Source organism: Tripterygium wilfordii, chromosome 6, assembly GCF_013401445.1.
Source record: "Tripterygium wilfordii isolate XIE 37 chromosome 6, ASM1340144v1, whole genome shotgun sequence".
NCBI lineage: Eukaryota > Viridiplantae > Streptophyta > Magnoliopsida > Celastrales > Celastraceae > Tripterygium > Tripterygium wilfordii.
In genome coordinates this window covers 345,511-371,389 of record NC_052237.1, presented here as the reverse complement: position 1 = coordinate 371,389, position 25,879 = coordinate 345,511, and the positions used below count along the sequence as shown (strand labels likewise).

The 25,879-nt window shown below is 38.1% G+C and overlaps 4 protein-coding genes and 1 pseudogene across 7 annotated transcripts; 2 read left to right on the top strand and 3 right to left on the bottom strand.

Moving 5' to 3' along the window:
* Positions 1-798: 798 nt before the first annotated feature.
* Positions 799-2,170, bottom strand: LOC120000319. The gene is made up of 2 exons (XM_038848345.1): positions 1,379-2,170; positions 799-1,221 (listed from the first exon to the last, which is right to left on the bottom strand). The coding sequence occupies exons 1-2, from the start codon at positions 1,472-1,474 to the stop codon at positions 964-966; spliced, it is 354 nt and encodes a 117-aa protein (XP_038704273.1). The 5' UTR covers positions 1,475-2,170; the 3' UTR covers positions 799-963.
* A 982-nt stretch (positions 2,171-3,152) lies between these two features.
* Positions 3,153-8,873, bottom strand: LOC120000318 (zinc finger CCCH domain-containing protein ZFN-like). The gene is made up of 7 exons (XM_038848344.1): positions 8,463-8,873; positions 7,804-7,961; positions 7,029-7,091; positions 6,226-6,345; positions 5,820-6,107; positions 4,415-4,741; positions 3,153-3,718 (listed from the first exon to the last, which is right to left on the bottom strand). The coding sequence occupies exons 1-7, from the start codon at positions 8,557-8,559 to the stop codon at positions 3,431-3,433; spliced, it is 1,341 nt and encodes a 446-aa protein (XP_038704272.1). The 5' UTR covers positions 8,560-8,873; the 3' UTR covers positions 3,153-3,430.
* A 1,921-nt stretch (positions 8,874-10,794) lies between these two features.
* On the top strand, positions 10,795-14,993 carry LOC120001130 (GDT1-like protein 3). The gene is made up of 9 exons (XM_038849395.1): positions 10,795-11,186; positions 11,269-11,337; positions 11,538-11,669; positions 11,993-12,091; positions 12,287-12,359; positions 12,749-12,834; positions 13,475-13,558; positions 13,704-13,763; positions 14,567-14,993. The coding sequence occupies exons 1-9, from the start codon at positions 11,088-11,090 to the stop codon at positions 14,753-14,755; spliced, it is 891 nt and encodes a 296-aa protein (XP_038705323.1). The 5' UTR covers positions 10,795-11,087; the 3' UTR covers positions 14,756-14,993.
* Positions 14,994-16,901: 1,908 nt separating this feature from the next.
* LOC120001134 (SNW/SKI-interacting protein-like) lies at positions 16,902-18,399 on the top strand. Of its 4 annotated transcripts, none has more exons than XM_038849400.1 (3): positions 16,902-17,061; positions 17,443-18,111; positions 18,142-18,399. In XM_038849400.1, the coding sequence occupies exon 2, from the start codon at positions 17,470-17,472 to the stop codon at positions 18,109-18,111; it is 642 nt and encodes a 213-aa protein (XP_038705328.1). In that variant the 5' UTR covers positions 16,902-17,061; positions 17,443-17,469; the 3' UTR covers positions 18,142-18,399. The 4 variants fall into 4 exon arrangements, with proteins under 4 accessions (XP_038705328.1, XP_038705327.1, XP_038705329.1 ...); XM_038849399.1 differs by having other exon boundaries at positions 17,443-18,123; positions 18,154-18,399; XM_038849401.1 differs by having other exon boundaries at positions 17,443-18,141; positions 18,172-18,399.
* A 2,063-nt stretch (positions 18,400-20,462) lies between these two features.
* Positions 20,463-23,516, bottom strand: LOC120000046 (annotated as a pseudogene).
* Positions 23,517-25,879: the final 2,363 nt, after the last annotated feature.

Here is a 25,879-nt window from a genome sequence, read left to right as displayed (position 1 = left end):
TTGGATACATCTAAATGCATGCATTAATATCACATCTATCCTATCCAACAGCAATCATAACTCACATCTATATCTATTTCTACTTGCTCAAAACAAGATCACCCATCCTATACTCAACAAGTAATTAAGAAAGTAATAATAGTATTTATAAGTTAACAGCAATCACATGTTTTAAGTTCTATTTGAGACTAGGATATTAAGATAATCACATTGATTATAAAAAAAATTAGTTCTTCACATCTTGCAGTCTTACTTACCACACTAGTAGAACAGACAAGTAGTAAAGAAAGTAACCAGACAAGCTTTAATTAATCATGATAATAAACATATTTTAATGCTTGTCATCATGAACCCAGCAACCCTACTGAGCACTAACATTAATATATTAGCCAAGCAAATAAATTAAGCTTATCAACAAAAGATCATACCCAACTGCTTGATAGGAGAAGAGCATTTGTTCACTAACATACTCATATGATACTAGTCTTAACAAAATTAGAAGCAAATCTTAAGAACATATATACTCCTTCCCAGTCAAACTGTCTACAGAAATACAAGTAAAAACAGCAATCAACATCCGTATACAAGACTCCCGCAATGATCGGGATCGGAAACATATGAAATGTGCACATACTTAAATATGAGACTTCTAGCTGCACCCCTGCAACTCTATCATCGAGTCACATAAATACGAATATAACATTACCCCTAGCATTGCAATGTCTAAGCATTGTTATTTGCTACTTCCTGAAAAAAAAAATCATATGGACAGTTCCAACTGGAAATAGCAAAACAACCTTAATCGAACAGTAATAATTTTATAAATTATAATAAACTTATCAACAAATAAATCTAAGAACAGATATTCTCCTGCCCATTCACACTTAAAAATCAAGATTACCCCCAATTTAAAGAAAGCGAATTATATCAAGAAAGAGAAAGAGAAAGAGAGAAAGACTTAGACTATATATGGCATCCAAAGCAATTACAGGTCTTGGGAGTGAAAGAGCAGAAACCATAGGGCCTGTTTGGAATGTGGCAATTAATGGCATAGCAACAGGGAGATGGCACACACACTCCCCTGGCACCTCCACAGCAAGTGCAAAGTGCACATATCTGGAAGCCCCCCAATTTCCTCCTGCTCTCATTCAACACCATTTCTACCTTCCTTTGCCCCAACAATGGCACCAGCTTTTCTGCCTCCACCAGTGACCCATTTGCCTCCAAATCAAGAAACCAAGAGTCAACCAACAAATACCCACATTGCATCATGACCAATTTGAAAAGAAAGAAGCATAGATCTATGAATTACATATGGGTTTTACCCAGATGCCAAAATTGAAGAATAATATATTTTTATAATTAAAAAGACACTCACTTGGGCTATGCTTGCTTCACTGTGACTGAACACATTCGCCAAAAATAGCAGCAGCATAAGAAACAAGAAAGAGGAACTGAACCCAGAAGAAGACATGATTGTTCCTTCTTCTGCTGGGCTGCTAAATAGGTGGGAATTGGTGACTGAGTTCCTTCGATGCTCTGCGTACCAAGTATTGTTTTGATTTGTCGGAGCATAAAAAAGGGTTCTTTTTTCTGCTCTACTGATTTTGGCAATTACTAAGGTGGCGTTAAATTAGGGAAATGCATATACATTCAAGGAGAGAGAATATGAGAGAAAAGAGGACTCCAGCTTCGCTGAGAATTTTGGAAGAGAGGGTTTGGCACCGTCACTCACTCACTCTCTTACAAGTGTGAGTATCATCATGTGAACTGTGAAGCACCGGAGACAATGTGGGGTACACAGAAGTATAGATACACACCTACCCATCCCTAGTCCCTACTGTTGACTTCAAGGCCGGTGCTACGTGGCAATATGAGGCTTCCTCATTTGCTGATTAAAGGAAAGCTACATCATCTCAACTATGAAAGCATGAGGCCCAATAAATATTATAAGCCCAGGCCCAATTTCTTTGGCTAAAAGGCTGCTTTTGGGAGGGGATATGTTTTTAGGGAAAATTTTAAGGCTCGGCCACTCTTGCCATTGCGCTCAATTTTAGGCTGTAAAAACCACGATATAGCTCAATTTTAGGATGGATTCTCTCTTCAACTCCAGCACAGCAGCTTGATTAACTATTACTCCACCTCTAATTCCACTCAATTAAGCTCATCAAGATATTTGAGCCCAAATTCTATTGTATATTATTTGTATAGAATAATAGTCCATTTTCAAAAATATCTAGTTAAAAATATATTATGATAATGAATGTATGTCATAATTAAGTTAAATATATAAGCCATCAAATAAACCAATCAAAACCCTGATTTCACACACTTGATCCCAAACCTGATAGACAGCAAAATGTCCGTTAATCTGAATGAAACTTAACACAAGGCAACAATGTTGAAAAAACTCTGAATGTAATGATATATTCACTGCTCACTGATCCTCTCACCTTCATAACACAAAGAGACAATTCACAATCAATGAAAGGTTTATCAGCATCAACTGGATGTCAAAACTTTCAAACTAGAACAAGCTTCATGAAACTTGAGAAATACATTTGAAACTTGTATCATACTCATAGTATATTAATTGCTTTTTCTAAATGGAACTTTGAGCACCATGAATTCCTCATCTCATGATTAAGTTTCCAACTCACACAGATATCAAACAGTCTAGCGCATTGAAAACTTATAATAAGACGAAGCATTATTAGGGTTAAGGTCCACAAGACAATATTCAAAAACACTGTAACCTCATTAAAAATTAAAAAAAAAACTACCAACTTTGCTTACCTAGAATCCGGACTTCTCTGGGCATACTACCACCGTCCCACACCTGAGGCCTGTATGAAAACTAAATCAAAACTTGACAGGAAATACAATCACTAATCTTTTATCGTCAGTTCCATAATGGAAAATCAAATAATGGAGCTGAACTTTTTAAGATAAAAAAAAATTTCTTGCAGATGCCAGGTAACTAGATCCAGAAGCCATTGTATTGTAGGAAGTTTTGCTGCATCAACAGCAGTAAGAGTTACGGGAAGAAGAAGAAAAAAAAAAGACAAAAAAGGCGGATGGTTTAGTCCACAAATGTGAAAAGCAAGCAGAGCATAAATATTCTCTGGATAGTCAAAGTGAAGCCATAAAAATTGCAAGGAAATTCATTAAATATACTGAATAAAACGAAAGAAACAAGAAAGCTGGGAATGAGACAAATGATACGTTCACATCAGGCTTTACCAAATGTGACAATATTTGAAGATTTCTATACAAGGCACAAAAAGAAATTCAGAGGAGTTATCTGTCAACTCAATTGCAGTACGAACTTGCCATAAACTATACATTTCCACAATGGAAATGAATTACAGATAACTCTTGTATTTCCTCCTAGAGATTGAAATGGCTGATCCATATATTGAGTCAGCATTCATTCCTCGGAGTCAATATTATCATCATTAGAAGGCAGCTTTCTAGGCTCCGATAGTGATAGTGAAAGTCGCCTAGGCTTTGTCTGGCCTGCTTCAACCAGCGCTTCTGATGATAAATTCAATGCTGAAGATCCTGATGATGACCCTAACAATCGTCGAACAGGGGCATCAGTGGATGACGATGTAGAGAGATTGTATGTGAAAACTCCCATAGGGTGGTCAAACTTGCAACTAGGACCAAACTTGCATATACCATAACGAGAATAGAACATGCACACAGGTTCTCCCTGTCGAAAATTAAACAGAGGCACTCTCAGTTTCAGTGGCAAAAAATGAAAATATAAACACAATCCAGTTAGGACTTAGGACCACAGAGCATACAAAAACATCTTGGTGAGGCAAACCTTTTATTGCATTAGCATTTGTATTTTTGGTAAGTAAAGCTAAAAAAACACTCACAAAGAGTAAAATGGAATTGACAAGAAAAGTGGCTTTGAGTGAAAATTTATCAGTACTTCGCAATATAATATTGGTCAATTTTATTATTGGATCATCCTACAGTCTCTCAAGACATTCGTCAAAACAAGAACAACCATTCTGTCATTATTGAGTTGCATGTGCTGTCCTTCAATTGTGACCATTATCTAGCCTTATTACCAACTAGGTGCTCTATTCAAAAACCAAAGATAAAGGAAATAGTAAAAAAATGCAAAAAGGGTCACATTCAGCTTAAGGACATATTTACAGCAATATTTTCCAACAAAGCAATATGTCTAAGAAAGTGGTCCAAAAATTTAAGAACATAAGCAGGTTACCATTAGGCAAGCAACAAATACTAAGGCAAGTCCAAAAACAACCTCGGTTAGTTGGGACATGAATATGCAAATACAGACCAGTTTTAACTCGACCAGCAGTCTTCAAAATTAACACAAAAGGCTTAATAAAACAATATTAAAAAAACGCCTGGAGGTAATATAACTCACAGGTCGAAAGGGCAGGCCTATGGGACTCAAGACACAGTCTGGAGCAGGAATAAGTCTCTCTCTTGGATGATGGAATCTACAAACTGCACCAAACTTACAGTCTCCGGTTTTCATGTAAAACTGGCATTCAGGCTGACCGGGTCTCTCAGGAAACACATTTTCCCTTTGCAATGCATAAAACCCCATTGAGACAGAGCCAGAGCGCAGAGGAGAATATGTGCCTTGAGGTCCTACTCCAGATTCACTCTGGCGGGATGTTCCATAGATCTGACTGTTTCCCATTGTTTGCTGCTGACTATCCGATGATGAGACTGACCCAAGTTGGCCCTGTACCAAGGGACAGAATGGCTGTCAGCCCTTCTCAATTTTTACCAGTTTAATCAACCAGAAATGACCCAAAGTTCAAGTGTTCAACGAAAAAAACATGCATACTAAATACCAATTGCACAATAAAGGAGAACTGAGAATACTAATGAGCCTCTAGTTGAAGCTCAAAACTCAATTATGGGCACCTAAACCCAAAACATCTTTAAATCTATTGGTAAAATGACAAAAAATTACAACCACAAGTAAACCAACAAAAACTAATTTTTCTGAGATAGGAACAAGTCTAATACCAAAGAATGCCTATTCTTACAAGTTGCATAATATGGTATTTCGACCAACTGGCATAAAAGTTCAAATTATATATAGGCTACTAAGTGGTTTACTTCACTTCTATGCCGCTAATGGACCTTTCATAATCAATGCTTAGATATAACCACGGTAATGTCAGGCCAGCAATTTGTTTTAGTGAATTTCTAAAACTTTTCAAGCTGTGCTCTGGATATATGTTTTACCATACTTCTACATTTCATTCTGATTTAATCCAAACCATATGAAGACACGTTCCAAGACCTCGGCTTTTGATGTCCAAACTCCAAAACCATATCAATCCATTACAGCTTCAAGTATCATGGCTCTTGTCATACAGCAACGCCTAACTAGATTCAATATTAGGCAGACAAGGAATGTAATTCGAAGGTTAAAATTGAATTGGAAGTCAAGCAGATCAAAACCAATGCTCTTTCCAAATTTCAGGAAAGCAAAGCAAATCTCTCTCGTTGTTACCACTGGAGGAATCCAAGTCCCATTTCAGCAAAAAGGTTGCCTGGCATAAGTTCTATGCCATCATAAATATAAAAGGAGACAATATGAAAAGTGGATACAGATAATAAAAATATCTAAACATGGCACTGAGCACTTGGAAAAACTTCAGTAATAAACAAGTAAAACAATCATAACTAGAAACCTCTGTAAATGAATCATTACAAATATTTACTTTGAATAAGACTGCATCTGCTCAACTAATGTAAACAAGTATGCTTGTTGTACCCAAATTCATTCAGGGTAAAGAAAGGCTTACACTGTATGCATTCCATCCTGGAACAGATACAACTCCCTGCTGAAGAATTAGAGGTGTATAATTAGAAGGACTCTGCCAGCGTGGACTAGTAATAAATGACGCTCTTGACCAATTTGTTATCCCTCCTGGATACGACTGCTGACCAGGAGTTGTTGGAGATTGGACAGTAGGATATACCGAACCACGCAATGGAACCACCATATTAGTCGGTTGAGGATGGTGGAATTTACAAGTACTCCCAAACTTGCATTGTCCAGTTCTTAAATAATAAGCACATTCAATCTCATTCTGATAAGAAAAGAAACGGAAATGGAAAAAAAAAAATAGTTTTTATCAATCAAAGAAGACACATTGTTGAGTGCATATAATCATAAAAAAAAAAATCAGCCAGAGACAAAATCCAAACCGGACGAAGTGGATAGCCCAAAATGTTTAAGGAAACTCTTCCAGCAATGCCAGCCTTCTCTCTAGGATGATGAAACTTGCATGTGGCCCCAAATTTGCAAGTTCCTGTCTTCAGGTAGTACTGCACAGTGGTTCAAAGCAAAAATTAGTTTGTAAAACCCCACATATACAAGAAGTTGAGTGTGCAGAACTTCCACATGAAACGTGGAAAATAAATACAAAAGAGCACAAACATGACTCACAATCACAAACTGAAAGTCAACTTACTTGATTCTCTAACAGAGTTATACAACAAGTAAAAATATATATTAACAGCAAAGATTCAAACGAGTACGTAATTTCTATTTTCTACATATAACATTCATATGCAAAATATATATGTCTAGTAACTGTCTTCTTATTTCCTCTTATATGTGTCTCTCTATTTCTTTAGTTGCCTTAAGTCATCTGTCTAAATCAATGTCTGCATAATCATCCATCATCGTGGTATTACACTCAAGGAAATGAAGAAGCAAGGAATGAGAAGAACCAAACTAACATATGTTCTTTACAATATAGATCTCCGAGCGGAGCTTTGAAGTTCTATATTATATTTCGATAACAAGCTAAACAACTTAGGCATAAAAATAACACATTTTCATGGATGATACAATGCTCAGAACGTAAACATATAGGTTTAACCACAAATAAAGAAGAGACACGGATGAGGTGTTGGTATGAAGCAAAAGATATATGGCACATGCTGATAGCAAGGATAAAATCAATTAAGGTGCCAGAAATGTGGAAACTGGAGAAGACTTTTACCTGGCATTCAGGTTGTCCAATTCGTTCTGGATACTCCCCCTTCATCCTTGCAGCAGCAACAGCCTGAAATTCAACAGAATCTACCTCAATAAGTTCATTTTGACCATCATTTTTCTCATGTAGTAAAGAATGTGACAACTTAAATATACTAGCATGCTTTGCGCAAAGTGTGCTTCTCAACCTAATATTACTATTTGACAAAGCATACGCAGATAAAAGGGTTAGAGCAAACCACACACACATACACTTGCAGAGGAAGAGAGATGAGTGAAATATATATGTTTAATGGACAACAAAACTAATGGAAATCCATTTCCTAATAATAGCAATCGTCCAAGTTCAGGGCCAGTTAACAGGTAACTGCCATCATTTGTTTTCTTCCTTCCGACAAAATCTTTTTCTTTTGTTATGCTTTCGTTCACAGGGTTGTATAAGAAAGATAACAGTAAAAGGAGATAAATTGAATATGAAGTCTACATGTCATACACGGATGTGGGTTTTAGCCACGTATTCGACATAAGTCATAACCATCATTAAGGCTTTCTTGGGTTTAATACTTGACCGAATCATGATACCCACTAATGCAGAATTACACAAAACAAGCACAATACCGGCCAGAGGTTGACGCCTCCAGCACTTCAACCACTTTTATTGATTCCACGACAGCAATAATAAGGCCAACTTATATGCATCAGGAGCTCTTGGTATATAACAATATTTTTTGTGTCGTATCAATGCTCACTGAAATTTTTCCATGCATGTTTGCAATACATACCAGCTTCCTGTTCGGGGGATGGTTAAACCGGCAAGTTGCCTCAAACCTACAAAGGCCTGTTCTGATGTAATATGAACAATCTGGCTCTCCAGGACGCTCAGGATAAGGACCAGACTCCATTGTTTCACTTGGTCTCAAACTCATTTGCCATAATGCATCTAAACATACATTAAAACCAGAGGGTCAATATCAATCATAAAACCAATCAAAAAGAGTAGAATAGTTCCACCGCAAATATGTCATCCAAAATCTATTCCAAAAAAATAAAAAATAAAATTGTTCTTGGCGTTCATGTTTCTGGCACAAATTGATTCATAGATGATTAATACTTTCAACATGGATCATAGTGATGGCTCGTGAAATCATAATTTCGATTCACGAAATTTGATTGACTTATCATTCAGACAAATCCAAATACAACATTGATCATGATCGAGCTCAATTTACTTTTGTAAAAGATAAAGCATACAAAGTAAAATTAAACCCAAAAAAAAAAAGTGAACAGCTGATCAACACTGGAACACTTGAATCTCCCAAGTGTTAGTTCTGGAGAATCAAAGCATTGACGAATGGAAATTCGATGACATAAGAGGGCAAAATGGACAATTCCACACCACCAAAAAAAGAACACCGACTAGTAGCATGGCATAGAAAAGGACCTTGGTTCAAAGAAGACGGCACTGATGTTCCCTCAGAGAAAGCTCCTCCTCCACCACCACCAACACGGGACATATGAATTCCGGCGTCGAACTCCATTCCTGCTCCATCACCAAGCTCTCACTCCACCTCTCCCCATTCCCTCCCCCCTCACACTTCTGTCACCGTATCAATCCCCTCCGCCAAAACCAGAACCGAAAACCAAACCGAGAGAGAAGGAAGAGAGTTTTTAGAGAGATAAACGAGAGGGTCGTTGTCATTTTAATGAGAGAGAAAGAGAGGGGAAATTATAGAGGAAAAAAAGAAAAAAAACGCACCCTCCTCCTCTCCACAAAACAACGAACAAGAGAGAGAAAGAGAGAGCGAATCAAAGCCAACCATCCACAGACATATCTCTCGCTCTCGCTCTATCTTCCTCAACTTTTGCAAACCCGCGTTTTTGCACTAACACTGACGACATTACTTCAATCAACCAATCGCGCGCGTATAGAATTTTTCGGCCACTCTCTTGTCTTTCTCGACACGTAGTCGAAGCCTTACGTTTGATTTCGAAAATCCTTGGCTTTTGGGCTTTACGTCAACGATGATTCCATATTTTATTGCCGACACGTGTTGCGTTGGGAAAGCGAGTTCATAGTTGTCGAGTGTGGGAAGTGTCAAACCGGGTACCAGAAACTCGGATCGCTTCACACGGCTGCTTTTACTATTTCGGGGTAATTTATTTATTTATTTATTTTTGCCTTGCCGATCTTTTGTAAATTGTTATTCTATTTTTGTTTGGAATGGTTATTCTATTTACCATTTGATGTTCATGGCTTAACCACTATTATGTCCCACAAAAATATATCCATACGCATATACAACAAAACAATCATAAGAATTACGTGGAAGAATCAAAGCAACTCTCATGTTAAAAATATGGATCATATATTGTAAACGAGCTATAACTCCTTCTCGTACGTAGGAAAGTTTGTGATGATTTTCAAATCTTTTATACGAGATCATAGAGTATTATATCCCTAAAGATAATCAATTTGATAATGTAAGATCGTTCATAGAGAGTTGAACAATTGCAACCCGTGACATAATAAAAATGTTTGTAACAAAATGACATAATAAAAGGGGCACTTGTGTATGATATACTTTTGTAAATAATTACATATACCAACAAAAGTGGACCCCTTTACTACTATGCATTCTTGAATCCTTTGATAAAGAATTAAAACTCACGTCAACATGGAATTATTAAAGCACTGAGGCATGAAGCTCAAAACTTTTTTATTTTCTAAATTTTTTTCAAAATGAATAAATATTAATACGACGTTTAATCAAAACCCACATGACAAAAAAACAAATGTCAACCTTATAAAATATGGAGGGAAAGTGTCTCTTAGGACGTGTTTAAATTGATGTTTTATAGAATTAAATGAAGATTAACTCCATCTTACTTAGATTGAAATAATGAGAGTTAAATGGGGTGCAACCGTGCAGGATAAGAGAAGTTTCCCCTTAAGTCTCTAACCCAACATTCTGTAACCCTTCAATTTTGATGGTTTGTGAGATGAGATAAAATTTTGTTTTTAATTTCCTAAATAATCCATAAACAAATAAAAAATTTCACTCATTTACTCTCTAATAAAAATATTTTTATAATTTACATTCTATCATATCAAAATAAGGGTGAGTAAATATGATCCCTTCCATAACTTTCGCTCACACTTTTAACTCTACGTCCTCCTCTTTCAATTTTCAATCCAGAACCTTATTGACCAATGGAATTGAAGGGTTATCATATCTTATTACTTATTAGTGGTCTTTTGTCCTTTGAACAGGCGCATATATCCCACTTGTGGGGTTAAGAGGGCCTGCAGAAATTTCATCAACGCGCATCTGTAAGTTGTGATGACCACCATTAAACGTCGTCTGCGTGGTTTTGCCTATTTAAGCGGCGGATTTTTGCACGCACTGCCTTTGCGAGAGTGTGAGAGAGACAGAGGGACTCGTCAACGTCTTTTCTTTTATTCCATACTTTTTAAAGATGAAAAAGTAAGCGCAAAAAAAAAAAAAAAAAGAACGGTTGAGACTTGAGAGCCATAACATACGTGTGGAGGGATCTTTGGGTGGGGCTGTTCTTGTTTGTATTGGAGTATGTGATATTACATAACTAACCCTTCCTTTGACATGGATTAGGGGCCTCACACTCACATGGATATGCATAGTGGGCCTGGAACCCTTTCTGTAGCCCATTTTACACGAAGCCCAATCATAGGCCAGCCCAAATTTTATATCGTTTACCGGTTCCTTAAAATTTAATTTCAACGCGCATTCATTAGTTTTTTCTATAGCGACCGAATATCCCAATTAAAGGCTTCTCAATTGGGATCTTCGCTCCTTCACTGGAGCTCTCTCTCCGGTTATCAGATCTCACCGTTTCCACTTGTACTCTATTGTGTAATTTCACCGAAGCAGATACTTTTTCAGATCTCAATTCGATCTCTGACATCTTTTCTTCTCCAGTCAGATCAAACTTTTCCAAGAAAACAGAGGAACTAACAAGTTTCTGAGTTTTCCAATCTTATTTTCTGGCTCGCCAAACATATCCTCACTTGCACAATTCTCCTTTTATCATGGGATTTCGTTCAGGATGTGCGAGTCCCACTTCCTGTGTCTATCTTCTCCTTGTCGCCGGCTTGTTGCTCTTGGCTGTTGTTCGCGTATCTGCTCAGGTCCCTAAATCTCTCTCTATGTGTTGGGATTTCTGCTATGTATTGTGGGTTTTGATACGGTCTAATTGCTTGCTCTCTACAGGAGTCTGCGAATGATTCCGTGAAGGACGAATTGAGCGACTGGGGTAAAGATCTGGGCCGGCGTGGCATGGTGAGAATTGGATTTTTTTTGGATTGTTTCAATTGAAATGAAAATCTCAAACAGTTTGTAGAGTTGCAAGATATTAGGTTTTACATTCAGTCTTTTGCGTGCATGGTTTTTCATATGAAGTTGAATTGGCAGCTAGGTCTTGCCGTATTTTAGTTTCTTTTGCTATTGGATGCATACTAACGGAAGAATTTTTGGTGCAGATTGATAAGAGTGCTCTTGGTGTAAGAAACAAGAACAATGTGGATTCCATTGATTTAAGTATTAATTTGGATCACGGTCTTGGAATTTTTGATGCATTATTTGCAAGTTTTTCAATGATTATGGTCAGCGAGGTGTGTGCACTTTCTCATATCTGAAATTGATGTGATCATTTCGGAACATTAACGGGTAGATTTCTTGATGAAGATCATTTTAATCCAATGAGCTTATACGAGGCTGTCAAATCTCAAATAAATTGATTCTGATGTACTTATATTTTATCATGTGCTGGAATGTGGAATCACTGATTGAAATTCTTGGAGTAAGTTTATAATTGAGCCCAATATTGGGAGTTTCCATTCTAATGGAGCTGATATTGTATTGATATAATTACTGCAAATCCTCTTACTCTGTGCTCATCTAATGGGTATTTTTTAACCGTAAATTATGTGGCTAGATTGGAGATGAGACTTTTATCATAGCGGCTCTTATGGCAATGCGTCATCCCAAATCAACTGTATTATCGGGAGCACTAACTGCATTGGTTGTTATGACAGTAAGTTAATTATTTCTCCAATCTCTTTTCAAATTTTTACCAGAAGAATTATCTTTCTTATTTGGCTCCCTTTTGCTTATTTATTTCTTAAAATGTAATGCATTTGCATGGTGAAGTAATGTGAATGGCCCCAGCAATACACGAGGTCTTTCTCTTATTCCCAAATCTGATCAAGCTTAAAGCTGTTGTACATAGGTACTTTCCACTGGACTAGGTAGGATTGTGCCGAATTTGATCTCAAGGAAGCATACAAATAGTGCAGCTACAGGTATAGTATATTTCTTAGCTCATTGTAATTTGTTTGTGGATGGTACTGGTCTATTGTAACTTTTATGCTTTAGAATAGGTGTAAATTGATGTTTTACTATGCTTTTGAACTCTTATACTTTAGAGGCATCTTTTTTGTAGGTTGCACTACAATGTGTAGCTGTTCTCTTCATGAATTTTAACTTTCTTGGAACATCTTCTTTTAATAGAAAGTAAATCCTTCTTACATGCATGCCAAGATAGGAAAATATATTGATTTTTTTTCCTTTTAATTTTAAATATTTTATTGCATCAATTCCTCGTCACTTTTAAAATGGCTTATATGAGCTAGTGGCATTTGATTAAACTGGCTTTGTTTTTTTTTTAAATATTATTTTTTATTGTACGCAGTTCTTTATGCATTTTTTGGGCTGCGATTACTATATATTGCTTGGAGATCAGATTCAAAATCCTCCCAGAAAAAAGAAATGGAGGAGGTATGTTTTCCTAGTATTCAAAAGATTTTTCTCCTGCAGTAAAACATATTTTACTTTTTTGCATGACTTATTAATAAACAAATTGATTAGGATGTCAGGGTGGTTCATATTTGCTGGTTCTCTATTTTTGGTTCATTTACAGCTATTATTAGGTGCCATTCCTTTTCTGCTATAGATACCTTCATTTATAAACCGTTGTCCTGTCTTACGGCGTGTAGCTGACTCTTAGAACTCTCACTCTCATACACACAAACACACATACAGATGATTCAAGTGTCAAAAGAAAACTGCCTTCCACTTATTTTTTTTTGCTTACTGATAGTTGTGTGATGTTGTAGAGGCTCTAATTTCTCCTTAGGGCAGACAAAGAAACTCATACTAAAGCAACTGGCATTCCATTGCAGAAATGGTTGATTGGGATATTTGTACCTTTTTCTAGCTTGCGAGAGATAGTATCCTAGAGGGGTATTCTAATACCATAACATCAAAACAACGCAGGTTAAATAGTCTATATGTACATTGGGCTTTAAAGGACAGTATCAACATTAATTATTAGTTGATGGAGGATATTGCATTAGGTTGCACTTGTCACTTGTGAGCTTAATTGTACTTTCCTGATTGCTTCTAGTTGATCATTCAGGTAGAAGAGAAACTTGAGTCAGGGCAGGGGAAAACAGCCTTCCGCCGCTTCTTTTCAAGATTCTGCACCCCCATATTTTTGGAGGTGTGTTATTTGCCTTTTTACTTTTTGTAGTATTTAGATGCTTGAATCAAATTGTTGAAAATTTTGTTGGCAGCAGCTTACAATTACATGAAGTATGTTTAGCTAATATCACTATCTAAGCTGACATGTCTTTTTCACTGTCCAGTCATTTGTTCTAACCTTTCTAGCTGAGTGGGGCGATCGTAGCCAGATAGCAACAATTGCGGTAAGATGATTGCTTTTTTCGTTTGTCTGTTTGTTGCTATTGGTTTCTATTAGGAGTCTATCTCTTTTCTGATTTTTCTTGTTCATAACTTCCCATGTCCCTTTTTGTGATTTTTCCTTTGTATTTGTTCCTCTTACTCCCATGGTAGATGATATGTAAGAATTTTTGGAGATGTTAATGTGGTTCGGCTTTCAACTTTTGAGATGTTGTCGACCAATTTTTTCCGCTCTAAGTATATTTTGTCGCCTGTGTTATTCTTGTTTGTTTCTTTGCATAATGTGTGGGACCATATGGGGGTTGAGGAATCTGGATGATGTATGAAACTTTGAATTCCTTTATGGTTAACTTGTTGCATGATACTGATGATGACAACTTTGTTACTGGGGCATGGGGAAACAACAATCCTATTGTGGAACATGACTAACTTTCGCCTATTGGGGAAAAAAAAACTCTCATGCGCATGAAATGTTGGGCTTTTCTCATGCATCCTATAAGCACTACAGCTAGCAAAATGTAGCAGTTCCATAATCTGTAACTGAGACTTCTGAGTCCCTTAAAACCCATTCTAGTTGAACAATACTCACCTATTTCAGCGCCATCCCCTGAAGCTGGAAAAGGCAAAAAGTCGGGCACCTTTAGCAGCTAGCAAAAATTGACAGCCCAAGAGTGAATAGTCTGCAGTTTTACATCATGTTTTTGTGACAACCCAGTCGAAACTATTTCCTATTCTGTAGCATTTGTGAAAGCTCTTGTATAGATTCAAAAACACTTCTTGTAATGTTTTCCTTCTTCTTATCTTGCAGCTGGCAACACACAAAAATGCAGTTGGAGTCGCCATTGGGGCTACAATAGGACATACTGTCTGTACGTCACTGGCGGTGATAGGTGGAAGCATGTTAGCATCTAAGATCTCACAAAAGACGGTTGCTACAGTCGGAGGCCTGCTTTTCCTTGGCTTTTCTTTTTCTTCTTATTTCTATCCTCCTCTATAACTGATTTTGTAGGCTAACCAGATTCTTTATAGAGTACTCAATGCTCTATACTGCAAAAATTGCATCTTCTTTTTTTTTATTCACATGTTAGACAAAGATTTTGAACCCATGTTTGACACCAGATCTTACAGCAAATTCTTTTTGTGTAATCAGTGTAGATAAATATATTTCAGTTGTTTACTACAAAACTTCCACGCGTGATAGTAAAAACTGCAATGGAAGATGTTGCCTTTTTGTTGATGGTTTTCTTTTTACGACTTAGGCCAGTGATATTCTGTATGTTGTTGCTAACAGGTACATGAAGCTTATAAAAAAAAAACAGCATATAAAAAAGAAAAAGGAAAAAAAAAAAAAACCTGGACATCGGCCGAAGATTGCATAAAGAGTCCTAACAAGGAAAAGGACAAGGCCAAGAGCAAGGGAAAGAAACAAGCGTCCTAACAAGGAGGGACAAGGCCAAGAGCAAGGGAAAGAAACAAGCCCACCAGGTTGAGCAGGAGGAAGACCAAGAGATTTTGCTACAATCATTTCTCAAGTGAATATGGTGACAAATACCAAAGACTGGTGGATGGACATAGGCGCAAACCCTCATATCTACGTCCACAAGAGCCTCTTCTCAACATACGAGAAGAAAGATAATAGTGAAAAGGTCTATATGACCAACTCTGCTCCAACCACCATTGAGGGAGTCGGATAGATAATCTTGAAGTTCATTTCTAGGAACAAGCTTGCACTGCTGAATGTTAAGCATGTCCCAGATATCAAGAAGAATTTGATATTGGTGCCCCACTCTGATTGAGAAAGGATTCATAGAAGAATATCACATAAGAGTATCACATTTAACGTCGTTACTTATTTCGTTAAATGACACCGAAGTGGACTTATTTCCAATAGGGTTTGGACCGATATATTGGGATCAGTAATTTTTTAATATAGGGAACCGGCCAACAATCTCCAAAAAATAAAAATAAAAAAAGGACTATTTCTGAGCCCAGGACTCTCATGAGCTCAATTTACTCCATTAGGCCTCAATTTTTTTTAAACGAAAAAGTTATATATCCCAACAAATTTACATCCCAACAATATACTATGTGACATCCTAACTGTACATGCCAAACATGACATTAATTAAATTTTTTAAATTATTTCCCCACATATCCTTGCTTTCTTTTCCTCTTCTTCCTCTATCATTTCTCTCTCTTCCCTATCTCTTCTCCCTCCTCCTCGCACGCCTCACCTCACCTCACGGTCAACTGTGTATGGAAAAAAAAAGAAGACGACAACGTTGATTGAAGTTGTGAGCGGTGGTGAGCTGCAAAACAAAAAGTGGATATTGGGTATGGTTGGACGAAGGTAGCTGTGGGAGAGAAGGCTAAAGTACAATTAGAAAGCTGTAGCAAGAGTACAACCTATTATTGCTTTTTTTTTATTACATTATTTTTTATAGTTAAAGATTGTTATTACATGTAATTAAAAAAATAATGTAATTATTATCTGAGTAATTCAAAAATAATGTAATTATAGTATGTGTAATTCAAAAACAATTTAATTATAGTCTGATAATGAAATGTACTTTAATTACATATTTTTTAATTTTCTAGATTATTACTAAAACAATGTAGTTACACAAAAACAATGTAATAGCAATAAAACAATGTAATAAAAATCTTTGTAACTAAAAATTAATGTAATTACAATATGATAATGAAATAGTGTAATTGCATTGTTTTTCAAAATAATGCAATTAATAACGATCCAATAAAACATATCGACAATGGATCTTGTTGGAAATAGTTTTACATGTTGATTTCGAATATGTAATTTTTTTCGAAATCAAACATGTATTTTGAGAGATAAAACGTTTTGAATTTTCTTTTAAAAAAGAAAAGGTAAAAACATGTGATGTTATAAGATGATGTCAGCAGCAGTAAAGGAAATTAAATCAAGAAAGAAGGGTAATTTTGTCCCTAAAAAATAACAAAATATCTACTTTCCATATCACATGATGTGTGTTTGCCACATAGACTGGGATACTCTGGGATATATTTTGTTGGGATATGTATCACTACCGTTTTTTAAATCCCAGTCCGCATCGGATCTGTTTAAAAGTGGAAGAGTATTGAACGGTCAAGATCTCTTGATCTATGCCTATATATTCATCCTCCTGCCATCATCATGTATTCGACAAAAACAGATATCGGAAGTAAGTAAACGGAGGCGGCTTCGAAATTAGGAGGAAGCAGATCGCTAATCTGTCTCTTTATCGATCGATACGCTTCGTTGCTTGTGTCCGGATCTCCTTGCAGGTATGCAGCTTTTGTTGTTAGGGTTGGGGTTTCTTTTTTGATAGTGGTAGCCTTGTTGTTGTTAGGGTTAGGGTTAGGGTTCGTTTAATTCAAAATTAGTTGCTGTGTTTGGATTAATTTAAGAAATTTGAGTTGATTATGTGATGTAGTTCTCATCAATAACCCTTTTGTTCTGATCCGATAGTTCGATATTAGCTGTCTAGTTAATTGTTTCATAGCCGACTATTTTCTTTGTTCCGAGATTGCCACCGTTGCAGATTTTCAATCCATTTTTCTCTGCTTTTTGTTTTTTTTTTTTTAATTTTGTTATAAATAGTTTACGCTGTCCTCTGATTAGTTCTTATCCTGGTGGTTTTGTATTTTCACTTTGTGGTTTCTTAGGACGTTCAAATCAATTATAATTTAGCCATGCTATCAGAGGCGCTTTACGATGCTGAGCAGAAGGCTAGAGAAGAAGCAGTCGCTAAATTTCAGAAAGAAATGCTTATGAAGGGGAAGGGGAAGGGGAAGGAGAGGAAGGAGCAAGAATTACAGGCATTAGCAGCAAAGGCACAATCTGATGAGAAAACTGGTGTGGCTCCCCCATCTGCCATTCCAATTGCATCTGAGAATGGTGTGATTGATGGTGCCAGTATGACAGGGGATTATGAAACAGTGAGGAGGGATAAGGACATGCCAAAAGAGACAAGGGAGGAAAGGGAAGAGCAGGTACGGCGGGAGGAAATTTGTGAAGAGCAACCTCAAGAGAGGGAGAGGGAAAGAAGGTTAGAGGAGGCCGAAGATGCTGCAATGGGAAAAAGGCGTAAGATTACAAGAGACAGGGAATGTGATATTAGTGAGAAGGCTGACCTTGCCGTGGCTTCAGCTGGAGCTGCAAGAGGTGGACATAATAAGATTACAATGTTTGATCGAAGTTTGTTCGTGTTGGATCAAACCTTGTCTAGGCCAAGGATAGATGCTGATGATATAGATATGTCTGTAGGTGGGTTTGTGGACAATGATGCTGAAGGAGCTGATGATCCATTTGGTTTGGGGTGGTATGGAGTTTGAGTTGAGGTTGAGGTAGAGGTAGAGGTAGAGGTAGAGGTAGAGGTAGAGGTAGAGGTAGAGGGAAGGGCAAGCGCTGGGCCTGATAGCTATCTTGGTTCTTACTTAACTTAGCTTCACCTCCTAGTCCTTAAATAATAAGTTTGATGCTTGATGTAAATCTCCCAGTGTTTCTTTGTAATCCCTTATATTTAGCATGATAATGAAGCAATTGAGACCAAAAAAGGGGTGTAGTCAATAGTGACATCCTGTTCAAAATCCAATGAAATTTTGTTCGAGTCCAGAACTGTAGTTCCCTTTGCTTTGCCATCTCTGTCACTTCGCGTCAAAGAAATTTTAGAAGCAAATGTCAATGGCTGGTTTTATAGAGGAAAAAAAAAAAAAAAAAAAGGTACTATACAATCCATATCGTCCAACCATGTCGTCTTCACATCTGCCAATCATGAAGAATCTAAAGATTAGCTTAACAACACCAAAGCATTTTCAACAGAACATAGTGACAACAAATGAGAGAGACTGGTTTGTAAACAACCATGTATAGCAGCATTTGAACAAAATCAGGATGAAATATGGTATTCAAGATTAGGCAAAATCGCCTCAAAAGCAATGGATCAACTACACGACGGAAATTTCAATAACTTGTAACTACAGCAGAACCCCAAAGCAACTTAATCAAAGCAGGCGAACAACCACAGTTTTTTGGAAGGCATTCGACGCAGAGAGGAGACTGGAAAACGCAAGAGAGAGATGCAGAAAAAGCGCCCAAAAAACAGCATGCTTACCTTAGTCACCAAGAAAAAGCACATTGAAAGTAACCCAAAGCCTGCAAGCAAAAAAAAAGATAACTAAATGAGCCAAACAAAATAGATAATACAAAGAATCAATAGAGAGGGAACGTAAAGCAAAGACTCAGCTGAAATCAATGATGTTTTTCCATATAGTTATGGTGGCTGGGTTGGAGTTGCTGCAAGGTCATTATGATCCTCTGCCAATTGAACCCTTCGAGGACACAATGTAGGAAGTCAAAAGTGAATAAAAACATAATATTGAGAGGTCAATTGATGTACGGTTAAGACATTACAACATTGATATAATTATAGCAGCAGTTTCTCTTCTCTTCTCGATCCTGATCCTGAAAGCTATATCGGCTGAATTGGGCTCAAGACTTATACCAATGTTTGATCTTCAGGTTCATCTGTTAAATTTTTCTCTCAAAGAAAATGCATATCTTGTTAGATAGGCTATCTTTCCACATGAATCTGCTAGATGCATCTCAAATAGTACGACAGCGGTAATCATTCTATTTTAGTGAAGTATGCAACTGGTTTGCTCTGCAAATTGTGTTGAATATGTGTCAGCTGATGCTTTGTCATTTCAATGCGTTAGAGCATAATTCTTCGATTAAAGGAACATCGTCTGCAGTTTCCTGAAAGATTTGGGAGTTATCAATTGCTTGAATGGAATGTAGAGCCTCCAAGGGGGGAGCAGTATGTTTTCTTCCTATTCTTCAATTTTCAAGTGTTTTTCTCTAGTTAATGGTTATGTATTTGTAGTTACCTTTATTCACAAGGGTTCAGCTATAGGTAACTTTTGCTGCATCGACGTTTTTGACATTTATGGACATGGTGGAAGCAGCAGTTCTTGGCAGTGGCTGTTGGAGTTCTGGTAACTCTGGTTGTTGCTGTGTCAATTATAGGGGTGTGGTTGGTTTGGAGGCATAGGCAACGTGCAATTGGTACATATGAGCCTGTTGGTGCTACTATTCCCGAGCATGAGCTTCAGCCGCTTCGATTTCGAGTGTTTTTTAGGCATGCTGATTCTGTTGCATAATTCTCCTATAGTTTTTGTTTCCCTCGCTAGGTTTCGCATACCCGAGGGACGAAGTTTATTATACCTTAACCGCTGTACTAGGAAAAGAAAAAATTAGAGAAAAGTTTATAGGAAGATGACCACACTTTTATAGGTTTTGGATATTGTGGTTGTACGTACCATAACCATAGATGAGGTCACAAACAAAATGTTCTTACAGTTTACAACTTTACATCAATATTCTAATGATGTTCAATTCCTGGAAGACCTCGTCCCATTAAACCTTGTTTATTCATTTCATTGTACATGGGGCTGGTGGGCGATCTTGGATCATTACAAGTTACATGGGACTGGGCATAGGCACAAGTAGAGGCTCAAATAACTCGGCCTAGCCCCCGGAAAAAAATCAATAACAGTAAATAAGATAATGTTTGAGATTTTCAAAATAAGTTTTCCATTTAACTTCTATATTAATAGAGTGTTGGATGTGTTTCACATATCACATAAAAGTAAAATGGAATCGTATTTTGAATCGGTGTAATATGGTTCCACTAAATAATGCTAACTGAATATAACTTGTCTTGTGTGGAAGGAGACCGAGTACAAAATATTAAGGAAAAATCTCATAGTAAATAATAATGTTAAAAAGACGAGGGTAGACTACTAACTAGTACAAACGCCTAGTAACTTAATCGGCGAGATCTCGAATCCCGAATTCGAGCCCCTTTCACTCCCCTAATTGTCTTAAAGAGTTATCCAAATGGCAAGCTTGGAGACCAGGCGCAACAGCATGAGTGATACCGATACCATTGATACTCTGTTGACTATTGCTTGGAAAACCATCAGAAAACGCAGCGTTATCAGTAAAACATTCTTGATCAGACCACTGGTGCACTCGGCTTTTATAATAACCTGCTGCCTGCACATGAATGATTTCAATCAAACATAGCGAAAGGACAACATCCTCAAACAAACATTATAATGCAATCATGTTTGTTTTGTCTACTTGAGAATCAATAATCCAGGAATTTTGGACAAGGATGTCCAACCAAAGCCTGACTCTAAACATACTCGTGCAGCCAAATCACACACATGAGCATATGAAAAAGAAAGAAAGAGGAGAATACAGCAAAGTTCATTCCAATGGTAGCCACCTCGAGACGTTACAAGATGCCTGCTCTCTCGCACGTGAAGTTGAGATGTGATGTCCAGATATTCTGCTGATGAAAACAGATTCCGTAAATTGAGAACTAAAACTTTCCCCAAAATGCTAGAACATGGCACATTATCTATGCTACAAGCATTTCCAGTGATGGGGCAATGCTTCTCCTTCCTCAATCCCTGCCCGTTGAGGGATGTCCCTGGGCACCAGGTGGTGCAGTTGACATTGGGGAATTACAGTTAAACTGAGCACCCACGATATGTGGGGGGCTTCGACAAAGGGGCCCTAAAATGTCCAAGAGATTCAAAAGGGTTAAATTGAAGAAGAAAAACAATACTTCAATGATATGGACGAAGTAAAAGGTAATCGGACGTGTAACTGATCGCCACTAGTTCTTTTCTTCCTTCCCAATAAGTGATAAAAACCAAACTGTCTTTTTACTCCAGGTACTTTAGCAGCCACTTTTCTCCCATAAAGAAAATCGCTTGTATATCGCTGATAAGATCTCCAACCCACAATACAGAATAGATAAACAGAGTACCAATCACAAACACATCCACCTAGCACTTACAGGAGCTAGAACCCTCACAGACAAAACCCAACATAACTCACACCCCTCAATGCCCCAAAATACAAAATATCAGTCTTACAATACATTAACTAATAAAAGATAGACAGCTGAACTAATAACAGCAGCCGGGCCAGCTTCTTTCTGAGGGTCTCGTCTCTTGTATTGCAGGTTGATGGGCTTATCAATCACAAATGACTTTTAACTTCTCCATTAGATCTCCTCAGCTTTCTAATCTCACAAATAAATAGGTAACAAGTGCTCAAGTTGTAGAAAGCAATACAATATTTCCAGCCCATTAGTAATTCTCAGAAGAAATCTCCTACAACAGGGTTTCAGTCATTGCTTTTACCTATATGCTCAACAGGTTAACCGATATAGATGTCAAATGGTGGACTGCGAGCAAAAACATTTCAAATGACCCCATCCAATCCATGTTGTGAGCAGACAAGTAACAAGTTTAATCAGAGCACATAGAGGTACCTGTGGTGCCACTGTACTATATGATGGCTCTTCAGGATTTGAAGATTTTGGTGATGCGCTGGGTGAGGTAGCGTCATGGGTTCGTTCGCTTCCATTCAGTTTATGGAAATTAATTGCCACTCAACACACTTTCGCTCTCATTTCCATTGGCTGATTTGGTCCTCTATATATATAAGACAATTCCCAAAATAAGTCAAGCATGTAATTGAACATAATTCTTCAGAGTTCAGGGCAAACTATGAAACAATTTCAAGAAACAGCACCTGGAATATTTTCCCAAGAGTTTTTATAAACCCCTTTGCCCGTGCACGTACGGAGTTCTTCTTTCTCTGCCTTGTTGTCTTGAAGGACCTAAAACAAACCATTAAATTAAGGAAAAACAATTTGGACTTGGCATTTAATCCAGAACAAGCCAAACAATGGACTACCATAACAGCCGCCTGGCAAACACGGGAAAGAGTGGCTTCAATATCAGCAACATTGAGCTTCCACAGGGAATCAATCATTAACTTCTTGTCGGATTGCATGCATTCTTCAAGCTCTTCCTCACTGTAGTTTCCTTCTGCACTCTGTTGCTTTTTCATATCTTCCTGGAGCAGTGGAGCTGGATCAAAGCAATAGCACCTAACACCGCCAGAAAGGAAGTGAAACATTAGCCTATAGATATGCTTCCTTATGTGTACAAGATTTATTTCCATCCACTTTTATTAGCATAAACGTCCTCTCCACCGCAGAACTGCAGCTGACAAATTTTGTAAAAAGCTTACTCATAAAACCATGCAGACAGAGAGAGGCAATAACAGCGAAAGAGATGCAATCATAATGAATGTCCAAACAGAAGGGCATTGGTCCCGTAAACAACCTTGCTACACAACATAGGCATATCTATAAGTTTAAACGAATATTTCCAAGAAGCGGCCATGCAAATGCTGACCCACACGCATTCAAGGAACCCTTCCTGAAAATAATGTACTCCTGAACTAAAAAACCAAATAAGAAAAAAGTAGTTCTAGAGCCAGGATTTTCTTCAGGTTCCCACGAAAAACAATAAACTTAAATGTATAGTCTGGCTAGCTAGAATATATCAAAAGCAGAAATCAGAACTTTCAGTTTGGATCTCACATACTTTATACACATACATGGGAGAAGGAAAAACACCCAACTCAATATTATGTTGGCAGCACATAGCCCAATCCTGAAAATCGACAAAGATGCTGGCGCATAATTTGACCACAGTAGGAACAAAAGAGCACAATCTAAACATGGTTATTGGCCACTAAAATTGTAGACTTATAGCATTGTTTACCTGTAGCTGCTGTTACTTGAGATTCAACGGAGTGGCCTTTTGTTTCTAAACCAGTCGGCAATAAATGGCACACCAAGATATTAAAGAAGATGAAGAGATGATTTTCATTTCTTGAAACAATTGATATTACAGAGCATATATAGAAAGGATTGATAACAGAGGTAACGGTTGGAAAACACTGACATAGGTACAGAGAGGACTGCACAAAGACTGTGCGAACTGACTAGAGAGCCGTTGAGACTTAATATAGGTTTGAACTAAACTAAAGATGGTTACAGAAATAGTTGAGCTGGTCTTGTTAGGTGTGGGCCTTAGATTGGGCCTTTGTAGACGGACTGGGCTTCTCCTCTTTACACCCCCTCAAGATGGAGAGGCTGGAAGTCACTCCAATCTTGGAGCTTAGATGTTCAAAACGACGGCGTAATAAAGACTTGGTTAGAAGGTCAGCCAGCTGATGTTCGGTGGAGATTTGTCGGACCGTGATGATACCTTGATGAACCAGAGAACGAACAAAGTGAATGTCAACCGCGATGTGCTTCATACGTGAGTGGAGAACTGGATTTAGGCTGAGATTAGTAGCTCCCTGATTGTCACAATAAAGTGTAGGTGGTTGAGGAAGTTTCCAGCGAAGGTCGGTGAGAAGATGCCGGAGCCAAGCAACCTCAGAGGCAGTGCTAGCAAGCGATCGATACTCGGCCTCCGTTGATGATCGAGCGATAGCACGCTGCTTTTGAGATCTCCAAGAGATGGGGTTATTGCCGAAAAAGATGATGTACGCTGAAGTAGAGCTACGATCATCGGGATTGCCGGCCCAGTCGGAGTCGGAGTAAGCATGAAGTTGAAGATTTGAGTCAGAGTAAGCATTAAGTTGGAGATTGTGAGATTTGGTGAGAGTGATGCCATGAGTGATGGTGCCCTTCAGAAACCGTAAGACTCTCTTGAGAAGAGACCAATGAACGTCTGTGGGTTTGCTCATGAATTGAGCAAGACGATTGACTGCGAAACATACATCGGGACGTGTGAGGCTAAGATATTGCAAAGAGCCAATAAGTTGACGGTAGATGGACGGATCAGACAGAAGGGTTCCATCATCAGCACTGACTGAGAAGTGTGCAGGTAGAGGGGTGTGGACTGATTTAGCGCCCTCCATTCCAGCACGTTCAAGAATGTCACGAGTGTATTTTTGTTGAGAGAGAAATAAACCAGTTGGTGTCGGTAAGACTTCAACTCCAAGGAAGTATGAAAGATCGCCTAGATCCTTGAGTGAGAATTTGGCAGCCAGAGCTGTAGCAATTCTGTTAATTAGAGTAAGAGAAGAACCGGTAAGTATAAGGTCGTCAACATAAACAAGTATGTACATAATTTGATGAGACTCTTGTAAAATAAACAGAGAAGGATCAGCAAGTGAGTTGATAAACCCAAGTTGCTGAAGGCATCCGCTTAAGGCTGTGTACCACGCTCGAGGAGCCTGCTTAAGTCCGTAGATAGATTTACGGAGTTTGCACAGATGATGGGGATATGTGGGATCTTCGAACCCTTTTGGTTGTTTCATGTACACTTGTTCTTGAAGAATCCCATTTAGGAAAGCATTATTGATGTCTAAGTGTTTAATGGACCACTGGCAGGAGATAGCAATACTTAAGACAATTTTGACAGTTGCAGGACGAATCACAGGACTGAATGTATTGGTGTAGTCGATGCCGGGACGTTGAGCGAAGCCTAGTGCTACAAGGCGCGCTTTGTAACGGGCAACTGTGCCATTGGGATGACGCTTGATGCGAAAGATCCACTTGGAACCAATCGGTTTGTGTTCAGCGGATGGAGGAACCAATTGCCAGGTTTGATGGTGAATTAAGGCATCAAACTCTTGTTGCATAGCTTTCTGCCAGTGAGGATTGGAGAGGGCTGCTGCAACGGTGCGAGGTTCGGGAGCTTCAGGTAAAGGGTGTAGGGTAGTCATATGAATATTCTTAGGTTTGAAGATGTTATTCATGGAGCGAGTAGTCATTTGGTGACTGCGATGTTCAGGAGGAGGAGATGGTGAAGTTGTAGTGGTGACAACTGGATGGGAGAATGGGAGAGAAGGATTAGAGTTGTCAGGAGTAGAGGAAGGTGCATCAGTAGGAAGCGAATTGAGGGGAAGGGAAGATTGTGAGCTAGGGGCGGACATTGCTGGAGAGGAGGACGGTGATGGATTGGGGGGAGATATAACAATCAAAGAGGCGGGAATAGAGGAAGCTGGGATTGGTGGAACAGAAGGATTGGGAAAATGGACAAAGGAAGGGAAGTCATTTTCATGAAACACAACATGTCGCGAGATGTAAAGACGACAGGTAGTAGGATCAAAACACTTATAGGCACTTTGAGAAGTAGAATATCCAACAAAAAGGCAGGCTTTGGATCTAGGTTGTAGTTTGTTTGTTGTATAGGGCCGCAGCCAAGG

Excerpts from the sequence above, each read along its gene's own strand:
- LOC120001134 (XM_038849400.1), top strand. The coding sequence starts at position 17,470 with ATGCTATCAGAGGCGCTTTACGATGCTGAGCAGAAGGCTAGAGAAGAA.
- LOC120000318 (XM_038848344.1), bottom strand. The coding sequence starts at position 8,559 with ATGGAGTTCGACGCCGGAATTCATATGTCCCGTGTTGGTGGTGGTGGA. Across the intron at positions 7,962-8,462 it reads GCCGTCTTCTTTGAACCAAG|ATGCATTATGGCAAATGAGT; the intron begins GTCCTTTTCTAT and ends ATGTATGTTTAG. Across the intron at positions 3,719-4,414 it reads TAGGCCTGCCCTTTCGACCT|GGAGAACCTGTGTGCATGTT; the intron begins GTGAGTTATATT and ends AATTTTCGACAG.
- LOC120000319 (XM_038848345.1), bottom strand. The coding sequence starts at position 1,474 with ATGTCTTCTTCTGGGTTCAGTTCCTCTTTCTTGTTTCTTATGCTGCTG. Across the intron at positions 1,222-1,378 it reads GTGAAGCAAGCATAGCCCAA|GCAAATGGGTCACTGGTGGA; the intron begins GTGAGTGTCTTT and ends CTTGATTTGGAG.
- LOC120001130 (XM_038849395.1), top strand. The coding sequence starts at position 11,088 with ATGGGATTTCGTTCAGGATGTGCGAGTCCCACTTCCTGTGTCTATCTT. Across the intron at positions 12,092-12,286 it reads CTGCATTGGTTGTTATGACA|GTACTTTCCACTGGACTAGG; the intron begins GTAAGTTAATTA and ends TGTTGTACATAG. Across the intron at positions 13,764-14,566 it reads GCCAGATAGCAACAATTGCG|CTGGCAACACACAAAAATGC; the intron begins GTAAGATGATTG and ends CTTATCTTGCAG.